The 22,841-nt window shown below is 32.3% G+C and overlaps 1 protein-coding gene across 2 annotated transcripts in view; it reads right to left on the reverse strand.

Moving 5' to 3' along the window:
• The window catches only part of LOC108560935 (vesicular acetylcholine transporter), a 39,745-nt gene extending 17,146 nt beyond the window's left edge, over positions 1-22,599 (reverse strand). Inside the window, exons 1-2 of one of the 2 annotated variants that reach the window (XM_017918660.1) lie at positions 22,454-22,541; positions 19,158-22,081 (exon numbers count right to left, since the gene is read on the reverse strand). In XM_017918660.1, coding sequence (XP_017774149.1) covers positions 20,304-21,998 — 1,695 coding nt within the window. In that variant the 5' untranslated portion in view covers positions 21,999-22,081; positions 22,454-22,541 and the 3' untranslated portion in view covers positions 19,158-20,303. Of the gene's footprint in view, positions 1-19,157; positions 22,082-22,453 lie in introns of those variants that run through there. The other variant, XM_017918661.1, reaches the window with a different exon arrangement.
• Between the last annotated feature and the right edge of the window lie 242 nt (positions 22,600-22,841).

Below are 22,841 nucleotides of genomic sequence, written 5' to 3' on the forward strand. Positions count from 1 at the left end.
AATAATAATAATAAACGATTCTTTGCAGTGGTATTATTTCAGAAGTTATTTCATTTCCTTTCTGCTAAAGTTTCCTTTTGTATTTGAAAGATCAAAGACATAATATTAATATACATATAAAATATGCTTGGAGGGCATTTCAAGATAGAATATTCCCAACAGAAACACAGCATATTGTCAATTCTTTAGAATACAACAACAAAGCAAATTTCTGATTCAGCTACAATATCAAGTTGTTTAATTGAAATATTTAATTATATCAAATGCAAATTCCAAATAATAATAATTTTAATTACTTTATGTAATATATAAACAATATACAAAGTTATTTATATTTTATATTCAATACATTTTACATTATTAGAATAGTAAAATTAGATGCCTGAATGATATCCAATACTGGTTGAAAAGGTGGAGTATATAGACGAATGAAACTAAATCCGCACATGTCATCTATACAATGTGTAGACAAACATGTTCTCCTCTGACTCAAGCTGAATGAGTACCTGGGGATTCACCTAGATCGTCGATTGATCTGAAAGAACTACAGGACAAGTGGAAGCAATTGGTATTGTAATTTTGAAAAATGTACTGGATTCTAGGAAGAAACTCTCAGATATCCATAGAGAATAAGGTATTAGTATGTATATAAGAGCAATATAGATATGAGGCATACTTCTTTAAGGATCTGCCTATAATTGATATAATACAGACGTACTAATCTTAGACATTGAGGCATTGATCATAAATGCACCATGGTATTCCAGAAACCATGAAATTTTCTTGTTTACCGTCTCCAAGTTATTAAAAGTAGAGTTCAGAAAAACCAGTACATTCTACCATCAGCGACTGAACCAACCAAACCAGCAGGGTTGACCAATACAAGTAGCCTTCGACGGAGACTCAAAGTGTTTCTAATAGTTTCTAAATGTGCATGTTATGTACTTAAGGATGATATAAGTGCAAAGTGCTCGAAGTGAAGGATTGTACCAATTCTTTAGTTGCCTCCTGAACAATGCCAGTACTACAGCTTATTGTCCTTGTGAATAGATTGCTGAATTTGGGAAAAAATAGTGAAAATTGTTTAAAATCTTTATATAATAATATAATGGCCACAAAATTAATTAATTTGTTAAATAATATACCCATAATTTAAATAATTAACATTTTACCTAAAGGTGAAATATGATTCTACAAAATTTTGCAAATATACACTTGTAAATAATATTTTACTATAAAATATATTACATATGAATTAATTTAAATTTAATAGTTCATTAAAACACATTCTAGTAATATTAATCAATTGAATTTGAATGCTATAAAAGCAATTAGAAATGAAACAACTAGGAAACTATATTCCCTTTAGAATATTTGTTAAACTATTATAAACACATTCGTATCTTTCTTGGAATAAAGCATAAATTAAGCTAAATATACAAATTCTAATGCACTGTTAAAACCTTCTATTCATGGAATATGCAAAGTGAGACGGAAATTTACCCCAATTGTTTAGATGGTAATGTATTTTGTATGGTAATGGATGTGCTGTTAAGATATATATTTAGTATAGTCATCATGATCATTTAGTACAGTGGTCTTGTACAGCCGGCCGGCGAGTCAAATTTGGCCCCTGAAGCAATATTATACGACCCACGCATTAATTTCAATTATATATTTGTTGTAAATAATATGATTATAGTTTTAGAAAAATTAAACAATATGGAAATATTTGTTTACTTCTATTGACTCTAATTTTATTTAAAAAAGGTACATTTTGTTATTTAATATTATTATTTGATAACAATTCATTGATATGATAATTATGTAATCAATTTGTAATGTTACTGGAAATCCATATAAATCCAATTTGTGATATTATTTAAATAGATTTTGATATTAAATATTTTCTTGGAAATTTGTCAGCTGCAGGTTCAAGGCTGACGAAAATTGGTATAGATTAATCGTCTACACGAAATAACTTGACACACATCCGAAGAGCTACAAAAAAACTGTTGAAGTGAAAGAAGAAGAAAAAAAGCGAAGAGATAGAAGATGATGGTATTCGATCATTAATTTCCGTTTCCAATTTGCAACCCAATCTGCACCCGGCTTCACTCCACCCATTATTTTTTTCTCCTTCGTGAGGCTCCCTTTTCTTTGCCATCCGCAGTGATCGATGAGCGTCTTTTGTAGGGACGCGTGTATCCCGATTGCTTACATGGCTTTAGGATTACGTCTCGTACAATGTCCTTCCTCTGATCAAATTTGAAGGAAGGAAGTACAGGACGAAAAAAAAAGAAGGAAAGAAAAGTAGGGAGTGAGTTGCCTCAAATTGCCCGTACCATTTAAATTGGCTGTCGCGGAGATAAGTAAACTATAAAAATTGAAATAACTTTGGAACAAGTTAAATCCCTTGGTTTTATGTTAAAGCCTTCGCGTTTCAGCGGCGGCATGGGGAGAGCTTAGAAGTTAGCGATAAGGCTCACGATATTTTCAGGAAAGAAAAACCCTAGTTTTTCTTTCGTACTTTTATACGTGGAACTGAAAACGCACACAAAGGTGAAGGAAATGAATCGAGAATTGGGTCGAGGTAATATATTTTTAACTTTCGTGCACGGAAACGGCAAATATACAATGTAACAAGGATACGGAAAGTTTAATTATTTCTACGGCAGATCTAGTTACGCCAATTTAATTATCTCCTGTGGATGCGAGTCGATGCCCTCTAACAGCGAGAAAAATATGTCCCGTTATAGGAAACCCACCCTTCTTCATTTTCCCAACGATAATAAAAACATCAAAAACGCTATTGTTTTGAAAAGGGACGAAATGTAATATTTCTGTTTTCTCCCTCGAAGGAAAAGGCACAAACACGCTCTTCATCTGCCGTAACCGAGCAATTACTCTGTCTTTCGAAGGAAGAAGAAAAAAAGGGAAATCCCTTTAAATTGCGCGCGTTTTCTTTTTTCTTCCTTTCTTCTTGTGTTTATTCCCCTTTTTGTGCGTGTGCGGGTGTCTGAGAAGTCATCGGCTTAGTGGAAATTGTAGCCAACCGAAAAGGGGATTTGTATAGGGAGATAAAGCCTCACCTCAAATTGGCTCCAGTTTTTCCTTCGACAAGGAAATAGGTGCGAGGATAAGCTACGCACGATCGATAAACACACAGTGCAGTTAAACCAGACGCAATTTATGTGTTCCTCTGTGCTCGTACACTTTATGGATTTGGATAAACTTCTACAAATATCTATCTGAATCGCTTAATTACGACTATCGACTAGTTTAGACAAACTTTAACTGGACTAGAGCAGTTTTCCAATAACATACTTATTTTTTTTAATTACAAGGGAAGATATACATTGTAATCAAAAGTGATGTATAATATAAAATGGTTTTATTAATTTGTATTAAATTCATCCAAGTATATTACTCAATTATAAAGCTACTAGTTTCAAACTTTGTAGAAAGTTTAACTAGATAACAACAGTTTTCAAATAATATACTTATGTTTTTTTTTTATTTACGAGAGGAGATATACATTGTAATCAATAGTGATGTAAAATATGAAATAGTTTTATTAATTTGTATTAACTTAATCCAAGTGTATTACTTAATTGCAAAGAGACAAATTTCAAACTTTGTAGAAAGTTTAACTGGATTACAGCAGTTTTCAAATAACATCCTTACGTCCTAAATATTTTAAATTACTGAAGAAGAATAAACGATTGTGTGGATATGCATTAGATTATTACAAATTGATTAGTTTGGATGTTTAAAAAAAATATAATAAGATTACAGCAGTTTTTATATAATAAACGTATAGTTTTCTTCATTTATTAGAGTATATATATATAAAATGTAATTATATGTGAAATAACAGATAAATTGGTTTTATGAATTTGCTTTCAGTTCATCCAAGAGCTTCATTTAATTACAAAACGACTAGTTTACAGCAATTTTCAAATAATATCCAAATGATATGATATATTTATTTGAGTAAATATAAAATGTAATCATTAGTAAAATAAGAAAATTATAATATTGCTTTAGCGCATCACTTTATTACAAAGTGACTAATTTAGAACTTTGCATGAAATTTAACAGGATTATAGCAGTTTATAATATTCTCATAGTTTTCTTTATTTATAAAAAGGACTTTGAAATATTCCATTATTGATTAAATACATAAAAAAAAAATATAAATTTGCTTTATGAAAGTATCCAAATGTATTATTTTTAAATTATACACAAACTTTAATAGGTTTTAATAGCTGTTTCCAAAGAATATACTTAAAGTTTTCTTCATTTATAAAACAATTTATGTGTTCCTCATTGCCTCGTGTACTTTATAGATTTACTTTCTAGAAGTTTAGGATTACAGTGGAACAGTAGGAATATTTATAGAAATTTTAAAAGAATTAAAAATATTTTTATTATCCAAATTTTATTCAGTCCAATCAGATTAGCAGTATTTCTGTATTAAAATTTGGGAAGAACTTTAAGGGAAGAAAGACCTAACGTCAATAGACCTTTGTAATGGTTTTAAAACATGGTTTAGTTTATAATATAAATATCGAATGGTGAAATAATACTTCATAATATGTATACGCGTTTAATTATATAAATGAAATCATTGATTCAGAAAAGCGGGTTATATCAAATGGAATTTGGTGGGAAGATTAAAGGAAACTCGTTATGGCAAGGACGGGGAAAATTGGATTGCTTTAATCAGACATAGTAGTGTATAACTCTTACTTACGTGAGACCACAACATCCTGCGACCAACAAACACGTACGAAGTCGCTCATAACTTTACCTAATTATACGCTTTACTGAATCAATCTGAATTTTATACCAAATCGGTGAACTAAACCACTGACGTAAACTACGCTCGTAAACTAGCCAATTAGTTTTTATAACCCATTGCGGAAGTAGATTTATGGGATTTTTAAAAAATTAATAACGTCATTAATGATTATATTATCACAATTCTATGGAAAATCCATTATATCAAAATTATTTTAACTATTGTTTGTTTTTCTTGAATATATTGAATATTATATTTATAATTAAACATAATTTCAATTTATAAAAAATTCGGTTCCCGAACAAAATGAAAAACTTTACATATTTTTAAGAGTTTGTTAGTAAACGATGCAGCATTTTTAATTTTGATATAATTAATGATTGATTTTTACGACGAAATAATTTAATAATGTATTATATACATAAATAATACAATATAACCTCAGTTAGCAAAAAATTCGGTTCCCGAACAAAACGAAAAACGCTAAAAGATATAAAAATTGATTGATATTTAATTTATTTGAAAACGTAGTTTTTATTAAACAGTTTTGAAAGATATAAATCTCATATGAAGCTAATGTAATAACTATAATATTTTAAAAGTACAAAGCAATATATTTTGTAATAAATGTGAAAAATTCATAAATGTTATATTAAATTTTTAATAAATCTATATGAAAGTTATAACATCTGAAATGAGGCTATAAACCTCTGTTAATATAAGACGCAGTGTCTGGTGTTGCGAACTGGCGTTATATTAGCACTTAATGAAGAATGTGGATTAGCTGTAATCGCCTTAATGATCTTGTATTAGGGGTTGCGGGGGCTTTATTTAATTGCGGACGAGATTTTCGATTCATCACGAGGCGCGTGACATTTATGAGGGACGAGGCGGGAAACCGAAAATATTATTATGACATTTAAAGGTTAGACAATGAGGACTTGCAGTTGGGATGGGGTGGCTGTGTCGGTCGGATCGGATAGGGGGTTAGGAGGAAGAGGAGGCTATAAAACAGTCTGACGAAGCAATCGAGGGTGGCAACAATGCTTCTGCACACCCGAGAGGTGGAGAGTGAGCGAGATTAGGTAGATACATCACGGCACCGGCAAATTGCCAACTTCCGTCGAATGGACAGTTGGAATGGATGAACTAAATATCCAGCACCTATCTAATGACCCAACGGAATTACCCTCCATCGGACGAATGTAATAAAAAAAATATACGTTTTAAAATGATTTTCCCTTTTCTGTGGTTTTCTTCTTGCTTTCAGGAAGGAAATTCTCATGAAAAGTATATTACTGTTTCATCTCAAAATCTCCAATATTTTAAGGATAATATACATCCGAAAAAATATAATTACAGAAATTCTTCGCATCGAAGTTTGCCTTTCGATCAGTCCGGATTCATTACTTTGAATATTTCAAAACAAACTATTGAAAAATTACAAAATAATTTTTGTATACATAAATTAGTTTTTTTTTATACACTTAATCCTCGTGCGGTTTATTTTTATGCGATTTTAAAATTCTCGATTAGTCCGGTTTCAAACAATCCGGGATTTTGGCGAAATCGGTTACAAACTAAATTTTAATTATTTTTATTAATACAATTAAAATATAACAATAGTATAACAAATTTACTTTTTCATACATAAATAATCGTCTTTTTCTTTTATACGGTTAATTCTCTTTTTGTGTAGTTTTTATTTATTTGGTTTTAAAGTACTCGATTAGTCCGGTTTTAAACAGTCCGTTATATTAGCCGCACTGTGTGAGGTATTGCTGTATATAGTTTAAAATAAGTTTAAGTAATAACTAAAACTAGATTCTAGTCTCGTATATCTATTGTATCCAATCCCAATAATTCCAGTTGGAAGTTGGGAAAACTCGAGCAGTTACTTTTCCGTTTACTGGCGTTTCGAATGGAAGTTGTTCAATTGGATTTCGCGTGGAAAATAGGAAAAACATTATTAAAATCGTCACACTCTCGATTTGAACTGTTGTGTGCTTTTGTGTGTATGTGTATTGTATGCGTGGGCTGGTGTTGGCGAAGGAGGGTTTCTTTTATTTGCGCCTCACGTAGGCATAAAGCGCGGAGGTAAATCCCCAGGGACAGAGGGGACTACGAAAGAACCCGCTGAAAAGTTCCTAACTTTGTCCGTGCACAAAGGAAACAGAACGAGGGATCTGGAGGGGTGAGGTGGAATGGAGTGGGAAAGGGGATGAAAAGAGAGAGAGGAGAAAAACCCGCAGGGATTTTGGCGGAGTAGAGAGGAAACAACTTGATGGATAATCATCTAGCGTGCCCTGAGGAATACAAGATATTTCCTTGGATGAAGGGAACGAGTCTAGAGGAAAGGACAGAAGAAGTTTTGAAGTCGCGACAATTCTTGGACCGCGTTTTATAATAATTGCTTCAATTAGTTCGAATGCGAACGGCTCCGGAAGGGATGAGATGCTTGGAAATAGTTGCGTTCGGTCTCCCTTTTTCGTATTTGCTTGGCGATAACGAGTCGGAGGGAGGTGGAGGGTTGATTTGCAATGCGGTTGCCCTCTGTTGTACAATGGAACCGTCAGAATTAGCCAATTACTTTGCCCCTCTTCGAACGTGCACCATGTTTTAATTACAATCTGATAATGACATTCTGTAACTAACATAATTACTACAAAACCGAGGTAGGGGACTGGTGGATCTCGACGGACGGAAAACCGGGGCCCATTTAAAGTATACTCCAACATAATACTCTTTCGTCGGTTCGCTCACCTCAATGGAACAATAGATGTTTTGAATATGAAAAAGTGGAACATTTCTGATTGTTCAAAATGTACTTTTTAAACCAGAATTCTGAAAATCCTTACAAACTTTTAGCTCATTTACATTTATTAAGCTTAACTTAAACAAAAGTTTAATAACTTTCAGGAAATCATGAAAGTCCATTGTTTTCGAAAATCTAAATGGAATTTTTCTAAACAATATTTTTGTAGTCATTTTTTATTTTCTGATTTCTGAAATAAAGCGTTTTCAATGTACAACTTTTTTTGTATTTATTTTTAGAATTTCTAAACATTTATTTTTACGAAGTACCTCAAATTTCCGGAAATTGTTTCAGATATTCTATAACAAATAATTATTACACAATTATTGAGAGATTTTGTAGTTACATTTTATATTATATGAAAAGTTTATATTAAATGAAACCATTGAATTTTGATTATTCTCAAATATTATTAAAATATATTTGATAAATACCATCAACATCGGTTCGTTAATCTTATTGTTTGTTATAGATTTAAAATGCGTAATAAGCTTCTTGTTACCAGTAGCGTTAGCATCCAAAAGTAACGTAAATTTTTCAATAAAGTGTACGTTATCCGAACATGTGTATGTTGTCCACCTTTTTGGAGCAAAGTGCCACTAGGGAGCCGCAACTATCATTACAATCCTTATCTTTACCAATGAAATGAATTTTCCAATATAACTACCACTCTGAGAGCTAGGAGCCACAATATTTTATTAAAAGAGCCGCATGATGACTACTATTGATAATAACGATATTTCTAAGGTAAATTAATAATTTGTTCATACTTTGGTAAAAAAAATTGAGGAATAAATTGTATAATTTTATATACTAATATTAAAAACTATAAATAATGTTGTTAAGTTTTCAGTATTTTTGTAATAAAATATTTTTTCTTTAATATTTTTATTGTTAGTAAATAGAAAGCAATAATTGATAACAAACAATAATAATGTAATTATAGAATTGTATAGGACATGTATATGCAATTAATATTCCACCCAGTTACTAATCAAATTTACTTGTCATACAATGCAACATTACGTGAGTCTCTATAGAATATGTATGTATAGTAATGTTAGATATAAATGTATTTTGCAATAGTCATGATTGGAATTTCAAATTAATAATTACAATACATTACCAACTTGTAATCAACATGTATAATCACATATAAAATATTAATTAATTATAAATTTAATACAAATACTTAATTGATTACTTTATTTCAATTTATCATCAATTGAAAATATATATATATAAAAATATAAAATGCAGAAAATATCAATTTTTACACTCGTCACAATTTATAGTTTGAAAAATATTTATCAATTTTTTGTTTAAAATAGTGATAAATGACCCAAATTAGGGTCGAGAAAAATTTGCAAATAATAAAATTAAATATGGAAGAATCCACTCTCTATTTAATTTAATTTTAAAATAAATAAATAAATATAATTGATTACAATAAATAATTTAATTATTACATTTTCTCAAGAATATTTGAGGACATTTTTGTGAATTTTTTGTATGGTTTCTGATTGTCAATTATACTAGATAATCCTTCTTTTTTCGAGACAGTAATAAGTATAATAAGTACAATTATATTGTGTGTTAACATAAGTTCTGTTCGCTGTTTTAAAATTCACTCGAAAGAAAATTTTCGACTTTACAAGATATTGTGTTTGCTTTTACGTTACAACCAATATTTTATTGAAAGTGAGTCTTTATGACTGACACCTCCTTCTGTTCGCGTTTATTTTTTAATTTTTTTTGATGACGAAAATACATTAGAGTCACTAATATATTATGCATTTATTGTAATTTTCTATTGTTGTGACAGGACTTATGTTAACACACAATATATTGATTTAAAAATAATGTTACAGTTTAACTGTAAAATTAAAATTTAAGTTTTTATATTGTTCAAAGCTGTTATATATTTTGTGGATCAGTTGAAGCAATTGTACAAAAACTCAATTGGAAATATCGTAGTACATTTTGATGTTTTATTCAAAAATATTTCTAATATCAACTGGTGATAATACCGTAAATGGAGTCTATAAATGTTATGCCTTTGAAGTGCAAGCAGGCGATCGCAGTAAATGCGCGTGAAATTCTGAACGAACAATAGGGGCGATGCGTTCGGAAATTTCAATGAAGCTCTCATAACTTCCGGCTGGATGGTACGTGCGTGTGCGTCTGGATGCTAGGGATGGTGGTGGATCTGAAGGGGGTGGCCGGAGGGAGTCAATTGGGCGTGCAGAAGGGAGAGACCGCACGGATCGGGAAGATTGGCTTTGTTAGTCCTCGGGCTTCGGCCCTAACCATGTTATGCCGCAACGGCAACAGGGACACAAAGAAAAACACGGGTCGGAATTGGGATGGAACGGGAAAAAAAAAAACTTTCGGCCGCGACAGCAAAACCATCAAGATGGCCAACAGCTAGAAAAGAAGGACGAAGATCGCAAAAAAAAATACATTACACATCCCCGGGACTCGAAGTGGCAAATTTAATCATGTCCTTAATGGAAAACGGGATGGAAAGCATCGACCGAACTAACATGATTTTTTTTTTCTGTGGATTTCATTTTCTTCGATCAGTTAATGATACCACAAATTGGACAGATCGTGTAATGAATATTCAGGTTTTTTTTTTATTGATAGGAGGGTTCTGATTGCAGATTAATAACCAATAAATATTCATATATGGATTAATTGAAAGATTGATAAATAACCAATTAAACTATAATTAGTTTCAGTATATTTGGTTCTTTATGGAAATAATAGGGAATAATGGAAGGTTGGTTTGGTTAAAGGTCATATAAAAGTTATAAATTATACCACAAGATATTCAGAGCAAATTCTATTTCATCCACTCTGGGCTCAGTGCCTAGGGCCGACGAAAAACCATCGTTTTTATTCCATGAAAAATATTTACATTAGAATCTACTTAACTGGTGCCTAGGGTCCACGACAACTTTAATGCTGAACTTGGAATGTTTAAAATCTTCATCCACATATAATATTTTTATATAAAACTGAAATAATAGTTCAACTACATACTGTCGTGCAATATGTATACAGAACGACCTTGTATAGCGCTCTTAATGCATTTTGATGAAAACAGAGCGCTAGACGAAGCGTTATAGGAGGTCATTTTAACACATAGAGAAACGGGAATGCGTGACTAAAAATAAACAAATTTTAAGTTGTATTTATAGTAATTTGCATATTAATGTATGTTTTATATATCACAAAGATTTGCACACAGAAATTTTAAGTACATTTTTGTAATAAATGTCCTGGTTCTTTTGATATTTTTGATTTTTTTGGAATCAATGAAATTCCGGATAAATTTTAAGCTTATTTAAGGTTTCCACCACACCGCGCTATAGAAAATCCGCGTTAATCGAGCCAGCGCTGAACGAGGTCTTATTGTATAGTAGTTGGTACATCTAATTGTTATATGATACATAAATGTAAATCAGGCATATGGCAATAAAATTGAACTTTTAAATACAATTACGTATTGAAATATAATGTTTGTAAATAGTTGATATATTTGACAGACTTTTATGATACATATCAAGCATAATGTGGAAGCAAAACAATATTTTTTCCTGTAATATGAAGCTTTTAAATTAAAGTTCTTTTATCGTAAATAAATCTGTTACTAAGGCCTATTGACCTTCAAAACACAATGAAAAATAATATAAATCAATTTCAATTAAAGTACATCATTAATTAATATTATATAAATAAGGTTTGTCTAATATTCTTCAATTATGAATGGGATTGGAATATATTTTTTGAAAATATAATATTTTTAAATATCGTATCTGTATAATTACGGCTATATTTATCATACTTCTTAAGATTTTATAGTCTTATAGAGAAGTGTATTATTTCTGTTTATCACCGGAATTCCAAAATTAGTTAATCTACGCTTTCAGTGGGATTAGGTATCAGAATACAAATACGTTCCTTCCAACAAAAGCATGAATCTAATTACAATACAAGTTTGTAATCCACATTTACATGGTGTCAAAGAGATTACTTATTCTCATGTCTTGACTACAATTACACAGTTTTAAAAAATAACAAAACAAAAAGATTACTTAGTTAATTTTTCACAATAAATATCAAAATGTTCTGAATAATTGAGTTATCATTTGAATTTATTTCTCAATTGAACATTTTTTCAACTTACAAAATGAGAAAATCTTTTTAATGTTAAGTTATTATGTTTTTTTTTCTTTGAACAGTTTTAAATCGATTTAAAATAAACGCATTATACAGCATTAACTCGTATAACACGGGTAATCCGTTACTCAAACCATCACAAAATAAGACATAAAGAGAAAGAAATCATTGATTTTCATTGAAAATTGATTTTTTTATTTTGCTAGTAAATCCGCACTATGCGAGATATTGCTGTATTTATTTAAAATTAAGAAATATTTAATAATATTCTTTGAAGTGAAATCATAAAAGAAGCTTTGTAGCTTTGAACAATGAGGATAATCTGCAGAATTTCGTTATAGGTAAATGCATTAAAATGAGTTATCGACGTAAAGGGTAATTATGTCTTTATTACAAAAAAAAAAGAGAGAAAGAGCCGGTACAGTGCTGCGGAAGGGCGATGTCTGTTAATGAAGTTACGGTGCTTTAATGAATGCAGTCGTCTGGTGATAAAACTGTCTCCTGGCACTAAATAAACGTTATAATCTGCTAATACGATGTAATAACATTAGGACTTCGGAGAGAGAATCCTTCTGTGTCAATTAGGGTGCGCCCGGCCACACGGGACACGTCATCGCGGACTCGACTTCCAGATGATATATATTGACTTTTATTAACGTCCCGAGGCATCCCCAACCCCACGCAAGGCTCATCCACACCGCCAGAAGTTTTTAAAAGTTAATATCAGACAGTACCAAAAAAAAAATTATATCTGTGTACCGGCCCGCATGACATAGTAGCACCATGGGGGTGGATTTTATTAAATTTAAATTCATGTGCGTGTTGAAAGAGGGAGGCCAACTAATGGCGAATGCGTCGGGCTCATTCGTTCTAATGAATCGCACCTAATGAATGTCCCCCGACTCCGTCTGGATTCTCTTTGCCGCCGTATATAACCTTCAACCTTGATTATTTTTAATTTTTGAATTATTTTTAGAATCATATATTCAAGTAGAACAGTAATTATTTAAATGCAATTACCTTGAATTACATCAACTCAACTGATTTTACTAAAATTGATTTAGAAAAAAATAAGTAATTTAAAAGATATATCTAGAATATATAATTTTAAGTTGATTTATGTATGTAAATGCATAATCTTCTGTAAATATGTGAAATCGTCATTCTGTCCTGATTCTGATCACTAAATTTCCAAAATTTAATAACCATAGATATAAAAAGCAAAATCATTAAAAACGAGACCAAGTTATACTTTTTTCTACCGGCAAAGAACGCATTATCTTAATTTACATTAGTTTATATGGGAAAACCTGTTTCACTATACGAGTATTTCACTATACGAGTAAAAATCCGGAAATTTTGGACAGATCCGGAAAACTTGACAGATTAATTTTAGACAGAATGTGTATCAAAAGATTGAAATGAATTAGTTTATCAACACAACGAATTCGATTAACTTTGTTTACATTGTTTAGAGCCGAATCAAAAGAAGTGGCGTGACGGATGTGGCCCACGGGCTCTGGTTTGCCCATATGTGCTGTTTATAGATAGATTAATATGTAATGATTTTGTTTATTTTTAACAAATACAATAAGTTTCTGTTAACATAATGTTTCTACATTTATATAATGCTGTATACATATTATATATGACAAGGGACATAAGTATATGTCAGTGGTACCAATTATTCTTGATGATACCGAAAATAAGCATACATTACATTAGTGGGTCCTTCCCGACATTTCACTCCCCACAAAATAGCTGATCTTTATAATCTCGACTACTAGGATTCACGTTTTAATCTCAGATAATATTATGAATGGACTTTTAACAATGAAACTTTATGGCCAGTTTCAAACATTCTCTCCATCGTTAAATATGTAAAAGAATTGGTTAACCAGTATTTTTGATGATATAGTATAGGCATCAGAAACTAATGATTTGGTAGAAATGAACGATGAAATTTTTCCATCTACCAGTGAATCTGTATTGGAAGAAGTATAAAGAAAATTAACCTATATTTATTTAATAATTAAATTTATAATAATAGTCATATAAAAAAATCAATTATATAACATAACTGTAGAAATTTTCTTGTGATAATAATATTTTAATTGAAATCCAACAAATAAATAATCGAATTCGTAATGGCAATTGACGAATATTGAATGAGACACTTGAGTAGAATCGAATGTGTCGATGGAGTTTGTCCCCAAGGGCGAGGAAAGAAAAATTGCACGAGGGGATGGATTTGTGTTGCAGGTGTTTTGTGCTTCGCCCTCCCCAGCAACGATTCGGAATGAATGCGATGAGGAAAGCGCAAAACGGGAGTGTTGGGAGGAGGTGAAACGGACGTAAAAGAAAGTAAAATTCGGGGGGAATTTTCGTTGTAATGAGATTTGGTGCAAACTTGGAGGGCCCACACCGATTCCATTTGCGTTCCTCCCTTAATACAAATGACTCGTTACGCGTTACGAATCTGCACAAACCGGTAGAAATATAAATGTATATTTACGTAATTTCGGCGTAATACAATTTTCGAGCGAACAAAAAATAATAATAATGTAGCTTAAATTCAAATCCCTTCGTCCAATTTAAATTTTCAATTAAATGTAGATGAATGAAACTGTAATAATACTTTTAATGAATGTCCTAATTGTGAGTATTATGATTTACAGGTACATTTATTTTATTTTAAATTATATAATTCAATATTATAAATACTGCGTAATAGATTTATATTATCTTTTTCTAATGAATAGTTTAAAATTTTAGTGATTTACAATTTCAGAAGGTTTTCCTACAAAGTATATTCTATATTTTTTACTAGTATTTTTAAATTATTATAGAAAACAATTAAGAAACTTTTAAAATCGTACAATTTCTCCTATTTTTGTTGTTGTATTTTAATTGTTATAATTTACAGGTGGGTACTTATGCGGTTAATGAGAGCCACAATTCGGTTTATCATATATTAAAGAGCCACACCATAGTTATGTAGTAGTAAATACACTAATTTAAAATGTCAACGGGAGCCTCACTTAACTCAACGAAGAGTCGCATTTATGAAAAAATGAGATCTTCAATATAAATCTTACGGATTAAAAATATTGTTATGGACAAATTCAAGTTTTAGTTTACATTGACAGTTTAAGTGATATAATCATAATTTTGAATATTGAAAAAAAAAATAGTAAAAATAGTCTAATAATTGTATTGACTAAAATACAGATTTGTTTAGTTTTACTTTTGGTTCAATTTATTTTGTAAATCAAATTGTTATTCCTTGTATATAATTGTAAAAAAACTGTCAAAAGTCAATAATGAAGGTTGCAAAATAATTGAGTAATGTTTGCAGATCTCCCAAGAAGTTGAGGTAATTAATTTAAAAATATTCTTTAATTTCACTTCACTCAGTTTGTTTTCAATTGGTTTAAAAAATGTAAAAATAATGTAAATTTTGTTTAATTTCCTGTAATATGTAATCTATCTAAGCGTAAATTCCAATTAACTAAAATAATAGTAATTTGATCTACAAAGGGTCAACGTTATTGAAATGGTCAGACACATGTAATGTAATCCAGGTGATTTTTCTGTTGGTATACGTGTTGTAATCTATCGATTATCCAGCTTTCAGTAGTGGGTCACGTTTCTGTCTGCTTTTCCCCCATTCGGATTTGATCCCCCAGGGAGTCGCGTTTACAGTTGGGGTCCGTTGCAGCGGCAACGTTCAAAAAAGAACACAGCAGGGCCCTTCAGATCTGAAGCTTCCAATGCCCTCCTACACATACACATCATACCGTGTACCCTTTCAAGTTCCCCGGAATGTTGACCTTCGCAAAAGCCAAACGGACTTAATTAAATTAATGGACATGCAGAGGATCCGCGTTTTCCCTCCTCATTCATCCATCCTTCCCAGAGATGTGAAACCGAAACGATAATTATTTTCGAGGTAGTTAAAAGTTTTCTTCTGCGGATTGTAATGGATACCAGAGACTGCCGTCTCCATGACACGAGAAGTAATCTAAAACTGGCGGCTTTAATAGCTCGGAGCACTTAGACAAAACCTCATAATTTCTTCCTGCTTGTTTCTCTCCTGGAATTACGGCCGTTTCGTTGCTTGAGAGGGGTTGCGAAACGAAGGGGGTGCCAAGTGAGACGTCTTGACAATAAAACAACTTCAATGGGTTTCACCCTCCTCCGACGGACTACAATAAAATGGGAATTGTTGCCGGGAAGCCTCAGAAACACATGCTCTTACACTATAATCGCAGCTCCAAACAAATGCCGATTATGTTTGTTGAACAGTATAATTTCTATGCAATTATTCAATTGTTAAGACTTTTTATATTATTTCTTAAATAAAAAAATATTTTCATTAGCAAACATATTAACATAAATATTTCATAATACGTTTAGGTCTGGCTTGTTCAACTTGTGGCCCAAAATAGCTATGAATTGGGTCCAACAAAAAAATCGTTAACTTACAAACTTTATGAAAATGTGTGGTCCAAAATAACATGTCCTCGTCCAATGTAGTCGGGGAAGGTAAAAGGTTGGATAAACATAGTTTAGATAATGGATCGGCAACTAACCATTGGTTAAAAATTGCTCTTCACTCTACAAAGGTTGCCGGACTATAATTAATCCATCTGATCGAAGGTATTATTGTACAAGTAAATTTCGTTGCCTTAAACAGAAAACATAATTTGAAATACTGATTTTTTTCAAAAAAACAATTTATTACTACAAATATTTAATTTACTTTTTGGACGTATTTATGAAAATATTAATTTAAAAATTGTCGAAGCAAACAAACAAAATTATTGTTTCGAAATTTTACATTTTGTTTAACTGATTATCGAGGCTTTATGTCTCAATATTTGATTTAATTAAATTTATAATTAAACGTGTCAACCAATATTTACCAAAACTTTGTGTCGGATTAAATCCGCTTTTTGTTACTCGAACGATTAAACTTTTCGGGTCTGCGTTCAACACATTCGATGATTGAAATTAATTAGTTACAAACTTGTTTACTACGTTTGGGTTGTTAACTGAAATTTGAAACTTTAATGTGTCTGTATATACAGCATTATGAGAGCACGTTATCGATTCCAACAATATACCGGACTGTTTGAAACCGGACTAATCGATGAATTATAAGATACAAAAATAAACTGCACAAAAAGAGATTTGACCAATAGGAACAATAAGTATTAAAAAAAATAACTTTTTTAGAATTTATTTTTATTTTGCTCAAATAAAATCTTGTGTATGAAATTTTCAAACCATACTATAATGAATCCAGACTGATCGAAGCCGCACTATGCGAGGTACTACTAGGATTATTAATTATTTAATAATTGCTATAATTAACTACAGTTTCGTAAAGTGATAACCTTTTTTCTTATCAAGTGGTAAAATTTTGTAAAACGAAAATCCGTAAAGGGAAACATATCTCTTTAAATATAATATGTTTTTTAACATTAAGATAATGTATTTATTTAATATAGAAACTATATAAACAAAAAAAATACAAATTAGTAATAATCATTCTTTAGTAAACCCTGAATTCAGAAAGTAAGAATAAATTCTCCAAATAATATAATGTTTTATTAATTGCATAAAGTCAAAGCTCTTTCCAAAGTGTTACCAATATACAAATTCGTACAGTGAAAATGATTTATTTGAGTAGTTACGATATAAAAATCGCTAATTGAAAATTCTTAAAGCGATTTTTATTATTAAATACAACATGGCAACATTCAAAAGTTGGATAAATTTGTAATGTGAAAATTCGTAAAGTGAAAATTTGAATAGCTTTACCTATTACGTATCAAAATCGCCAAATCTAAATTTATTCAAACGAAACTTATTTAATTAAGTACAATCTGTCAACATACAGAAGTAGTTGTTAAATTTCTAAATCGAAAAATCGTATAATGAAAATATTTTTAAATATAACATGTTTTAGCAAGTAAATTTATATATTTGTTTAATATAAGAATGTTATTAGAAAAAGTACAACCAAAAATATAAAGTCTTAATGAATACAAAAACTTATTCATACAAAGATTTTCAAAGGGTGTGCCGCGATTCAATAATTTTATAATGCATTCAAAAGTGCTTAACCATCCGTTACTCGCGCGGCGTCTGTGAGACTTAAGTGGGTAGAAACCAACCACAAATTGAAAAATGCTTGAGGATCATTTATGTATTTATTTTAATATATTTATTGTAGTTATATATGTATTAATAAAAATATAATAGAGCATTTGCGGTTACAAAGAAAGGAATGTAATTTGTTATTACTTAATTTAAAATATTTTAATTTTTACTAACCTGCAGATTATATTTAACGAAGATATGAAAATACTAAGAATAATATAAATGGAGAGCTAAGTTAAATATGAAATAGTTTCAAACTTTCAAGGTAGTTTACATACATGAAATTTTTCATGTCTGTGATAATATACAAAAAGATACAAAAATAATAAATTCTACCTGTAAAATTTAGTTGAAAATATATTTATAAGCTATAGAAATATTAAGCAAATAAAAATTTAAGAATTAAATTTTCATATTATAAAAGAAATAGTAAATCTTCAAAGATATTAGACTTTAAAGTTTTATATTGAAATGAAAGTTTATTATACAAATTATAAGAGAATATAAATTGATTATACATTTAGGTTAAGGAAAGTAAAGAAATATATATATTTTTGTTAACAATTATATTTATGTTTATTTTCTTCTCGAGACCTACACATCTTTAGATCCCACATATATAATTTTTAATATAATATATTCATAAAGAATATCGTAAATAGTACACGCCTACAAATAGATGACGTTCCAAATTTCCTTACATAATTCGTAACGATGTTCTAATTAAATTACTTGTCTAATAATATATTTTTTTAAATTTATATTATTAACATTTTGTGCGATAAGAATTTTGGAACGTCAACCTGTCAATACGCGGACAACAATGAAAAGTACTTAATTAACCTGTAATAACAGCATCCCATTTGCCCCCTTACACAATAATAAATACCAACTAAATTGCACTCAAGTTTCCCAGTCACCTGCAACGATTAGAACATTTACGTTATATAATATGTCTTTTTTTAAATGTGTTTTACATGTAGAATATTCTAAAAGCTACGAATCAAACATTGAATCTACCTATTCAATTACGCCTTAATTACTAAAACAAAATATATTTCAATTATCTACTTAAGACGAATATGCGCGCGCACACACAAGATACACAAGTAATAAACTATCAGTACTTTACAAAACTATCGAAAATCAATGATATACATTTATATTTTTTTTTCCTTTTTTTTGGTTTGGTTTGAAATGAAAGGAAGAATGTTTACACAGCAAATGCACTTTAATTGTTTTGTGCCCTGATAAGATATGTATCTGTTACAATTTTGTTTCTTTGATATGCTTACTTAGGCTACTTACTTTAGGTTACAGCTAAACATTAATATTATATAGACAGGCACCGTGTCAGTTAGGGCACAATAATTAATTTTGAATTCCCTTTGGATCTTAGTTTCGATGTTAATAATATCTTCTTTTTTTTTTGGTCTTAAAACGAAGAAATTAGTATTAGAACATGAAGTATTAATTACATTTAAAGTTTTATTGCTTTTCAGATTATAGTTTTTTTTTTGTTAATTATATATTTTAAGGTTATAGGATACATTAAGATTACCTTCAATTTGTGCAAACACCTAAGCGATTTTAATTATTTTGGATTTTATTTTAAATTCTCTCAAGTTATTTATATTGATTTGTTATATAGAGTTTAATGGAATTTTGGGGGATACTATTTTCATCGATTTTCAAATCCTATACACAGCGTGAGCAATACTTCTGGTTTCTTTCCAAACGTATGTATACTAACAGCAACTTAATTATTTTTTTTTAATATATATTTTTTGTTCATTTTTTTCCACGTATATGTCGTGTTATATATTTTTTTTTAATATGTTATTACATTGAATTTGTACAACTAGTTAAATTGACGCTATCGAGTCGAGAGATGTATCTGAATAAAATCCAACTTAAGTATATATCTAATTACTTTCTTAACTATAGATCAAAGGACAAAGGGCCGATGCAAACTACATACTAGATATGGTGTATCTTAAATAGTAAATTATTAACTAGAATATACCTACTTGGCCGTGGACGACCTATCACGTTGTAACAAGCGAATCATTCGATTCTGATATGTATACGATCTTAGTTGATATACTTAATATATAGATAATGTTTGAAATTAATAATAAAATTTGTAACTGAAATTGATATTTAAGTCTAGATTAAATATAGATATTCTTTTCTTTAGTAATCTTAGGCGATATGTACAGTGCCACAGGAACAAGTGGTGTGATATATATACACAATCTTGGAAAATAACTATTTGAAAGGGCACTAACACGAATTTACAATATACACACATATAATAATTTAAAAGCCCTGTCTGAAAGGGTTGCGACCAGCCATGCTCGGTTGTGGCTGTTCTTGAGGTTGCCTGAAGGGATTCGGATTGGAATCCGGCTGATCCGGTAGAGATCTACCGGTTGATCTATTGGTTTGATAGTTATTTTCTTGATATTGATAACCTTGTTGCTGAGGTTGCTGCTGCTGATAACCTTGATAATTGTAATCTTGTTGATAGTTGTTCGAATCAATATTGGTTTCCTGCTGTTTATATTCAAGGTGGTTTTGTATCTCCTCGGTGACCGGTTTCTGATCTTGCATGCTGTAGGTTTGATACTCTTTGTTTGGTGGATCTGACATGAGAACGTTGGCTTCGTTCTCGAAAGGTTTGAAATCGTAAATGTGTCTTAGGTACACCAATACAGGTGCGTAGAGTAAGTTAGAAAATGCTATGCCTACGTTTAGTGCCGTGAAGCCTATTGCCTCGACGACCCCGCCTGCTATAATGGGGCCAATTGCGTAAGCCACTGAATATGAGATGTCGGCGATGGCGTAGATGCTTCCGTAGATGGACACGTAACGAACATCTACTAAGTAGCCGAGCATCGGAAGAAGTGCCGTATCGATTAAGGCAATTCCGAAGCAAATGCCGCATATAGGGATCATGAGCAACTTGTAGGAGGTTGCGAACGGTATTATGAAGCAGCAGAGACCTTCGAGGGCCAAGCCTCCGGCGGCCATGAGCCATTGGTATTGTGGATACTTTTTGGCCATTTTTACGGTGAGGATGACGCCGAATACGTGAGGGAAGAACGCGGGTAGCCAGATCATTCCGATCTTCCAATTCTCTGTTGTCAGATTGTCTTCCATCCAAAGAGAGATGGTTGGCTCTAAGAATGCGAGTGCCACGTTCGACATCATCAAAGCTCCTGCACATACTGCGATGTAGGGGTCCATGAATAGGCGCCAGATCGGAACGGAAGGTGGTTTGGCCATTTGGGATTCTTTGATCTGCGTCTTCAAAGGTTTCATGACGAGCAGCAGCATGAAACCGTCGGCCAGGGAGACGAAGGCCAGGATCAGGAACGGCACCTCCTTGCCGGCGAATTGGTAGAGGGCGCCGCCGAAGGGTGGAGCGACCAGACATCCGAAACTGATGAAGGCCAGGGCTATGCCCAAGGCCTTCGATCGTTCGTTTTCTTCCGTGAAACGATCCGCTATCATCGCTAGACCTGCAGTGTCTGCAAATGCCGAGCCTACGCCTTGAAGGCTGCGGGCGAAGAACAGGAGGCCGTAGCTGCGGCCACAGGCGAACACTGCCGTCGATAGGAACATGATGGTCAGACCTATCATCATCGGCATGTCGTAGCCAATGCGGTCTATCAGCGCCCCCGAGAAGGGGTTCACCATCAGTTGGACGATGGCTTTGGAAGCGAAGAGGATGCCGGTAGCCGAGTCCTGGCCGTGATGGTCGTGCTTCACCGGCATCCCGGGCGGAACCGTTACGTTTCCCGGAAGAGGTTCATCTTTGTATGCGCCGATATATCTTAAGTAATCGGGTATGATCGGTACTATCACCATGTACAGCATGTTGTCCAGGAGCAACGCTATCGATACGATCACCAAGATCAGCTTGCGCTGCGTCTTCGGCTCCTGCACCTTGTTCCACACAACCTCCTTCAGCTCTCTGTACTCCATGTTGATTATCGGAATCGTCGTCATGGTTAAGGACGTGTCTTTCTCTCTCTCTCGCCCGGACAAAACGTTTCTTAGGGTGCGGGGTAGCGCAGTGCCATCGGGTTAACCTGGACACAGAGACAAGCATTAGACACTGAGCAGAGGCTCGGGAGGGGAGGCACTGCGCTCATTTCCCCCCCGCACCCCAAATAATACCGACATATAAATATAACATTAACAAAATAAAATAAAAAGTTAAAAAACAAAAAAAATCAAATATAAACCAAACGCAAATATTAAATTATACTTATTATCTGAATAGGTGTATGCTAATAATACAAGAACTCCTATCGATTGCCGCCATTTTGTTCACGCGGCCATTTTGTTTGAAATCAATAATCTCAACTTCTTTTCATGACATATATAAATGTTACATAATAAATTCAGTTGGTTCAAAGTACATGCATCAATAATGTTAAAAGTACGAAAAGGTTATTTACCTGTGTCAGGAAGTGCGCTGCCGATTCGATTGGCAAAGAATCCGCGTATGTTGGTGGCGACGCGCGATTCACCGAGTAGGCTGAGGGTGCCTCCCGGGCCGTTTTGCGCCCCGCGGTTATCCACGGTGCCGCTGTCCAGGTGCACTTTTGCCGCTCACTCCCGCGCTACTCTAATGTGTGACCACTTCGTTCGGCAGCAGGCCACGCTCTCAGGCAGGATGGCAGGACCCGCAGGATCCGCAGGGGCGGATCGGGCACGCGCCCTTCGTCCTTGTTCCTCCATTGGATGCGTTTCCCAGACGTCACCACCCTTGGGACCAATCAACTTCCATCGAAAATCCCCTCCTACGACGGCAAACATTTCCTCTGCACATTATACAAACACCGG

This window comes from Nicrophorus vespilloides, unplaced genomic scaffold (assembly GCF_001412225.1).
Source record: "Nicrophorus vespilloides isolate i.1.1-1 unplaced genomic scaffold, Nicve_v1.0, whole genome shotgun sequence".
Classification (NCBI taxonomy): Eukaryota; Metazoa; Arthropoda; class Insecta; order Coleoptera; family Silphidae; genus Nicrophorus; species Nicrophorus vespilloides.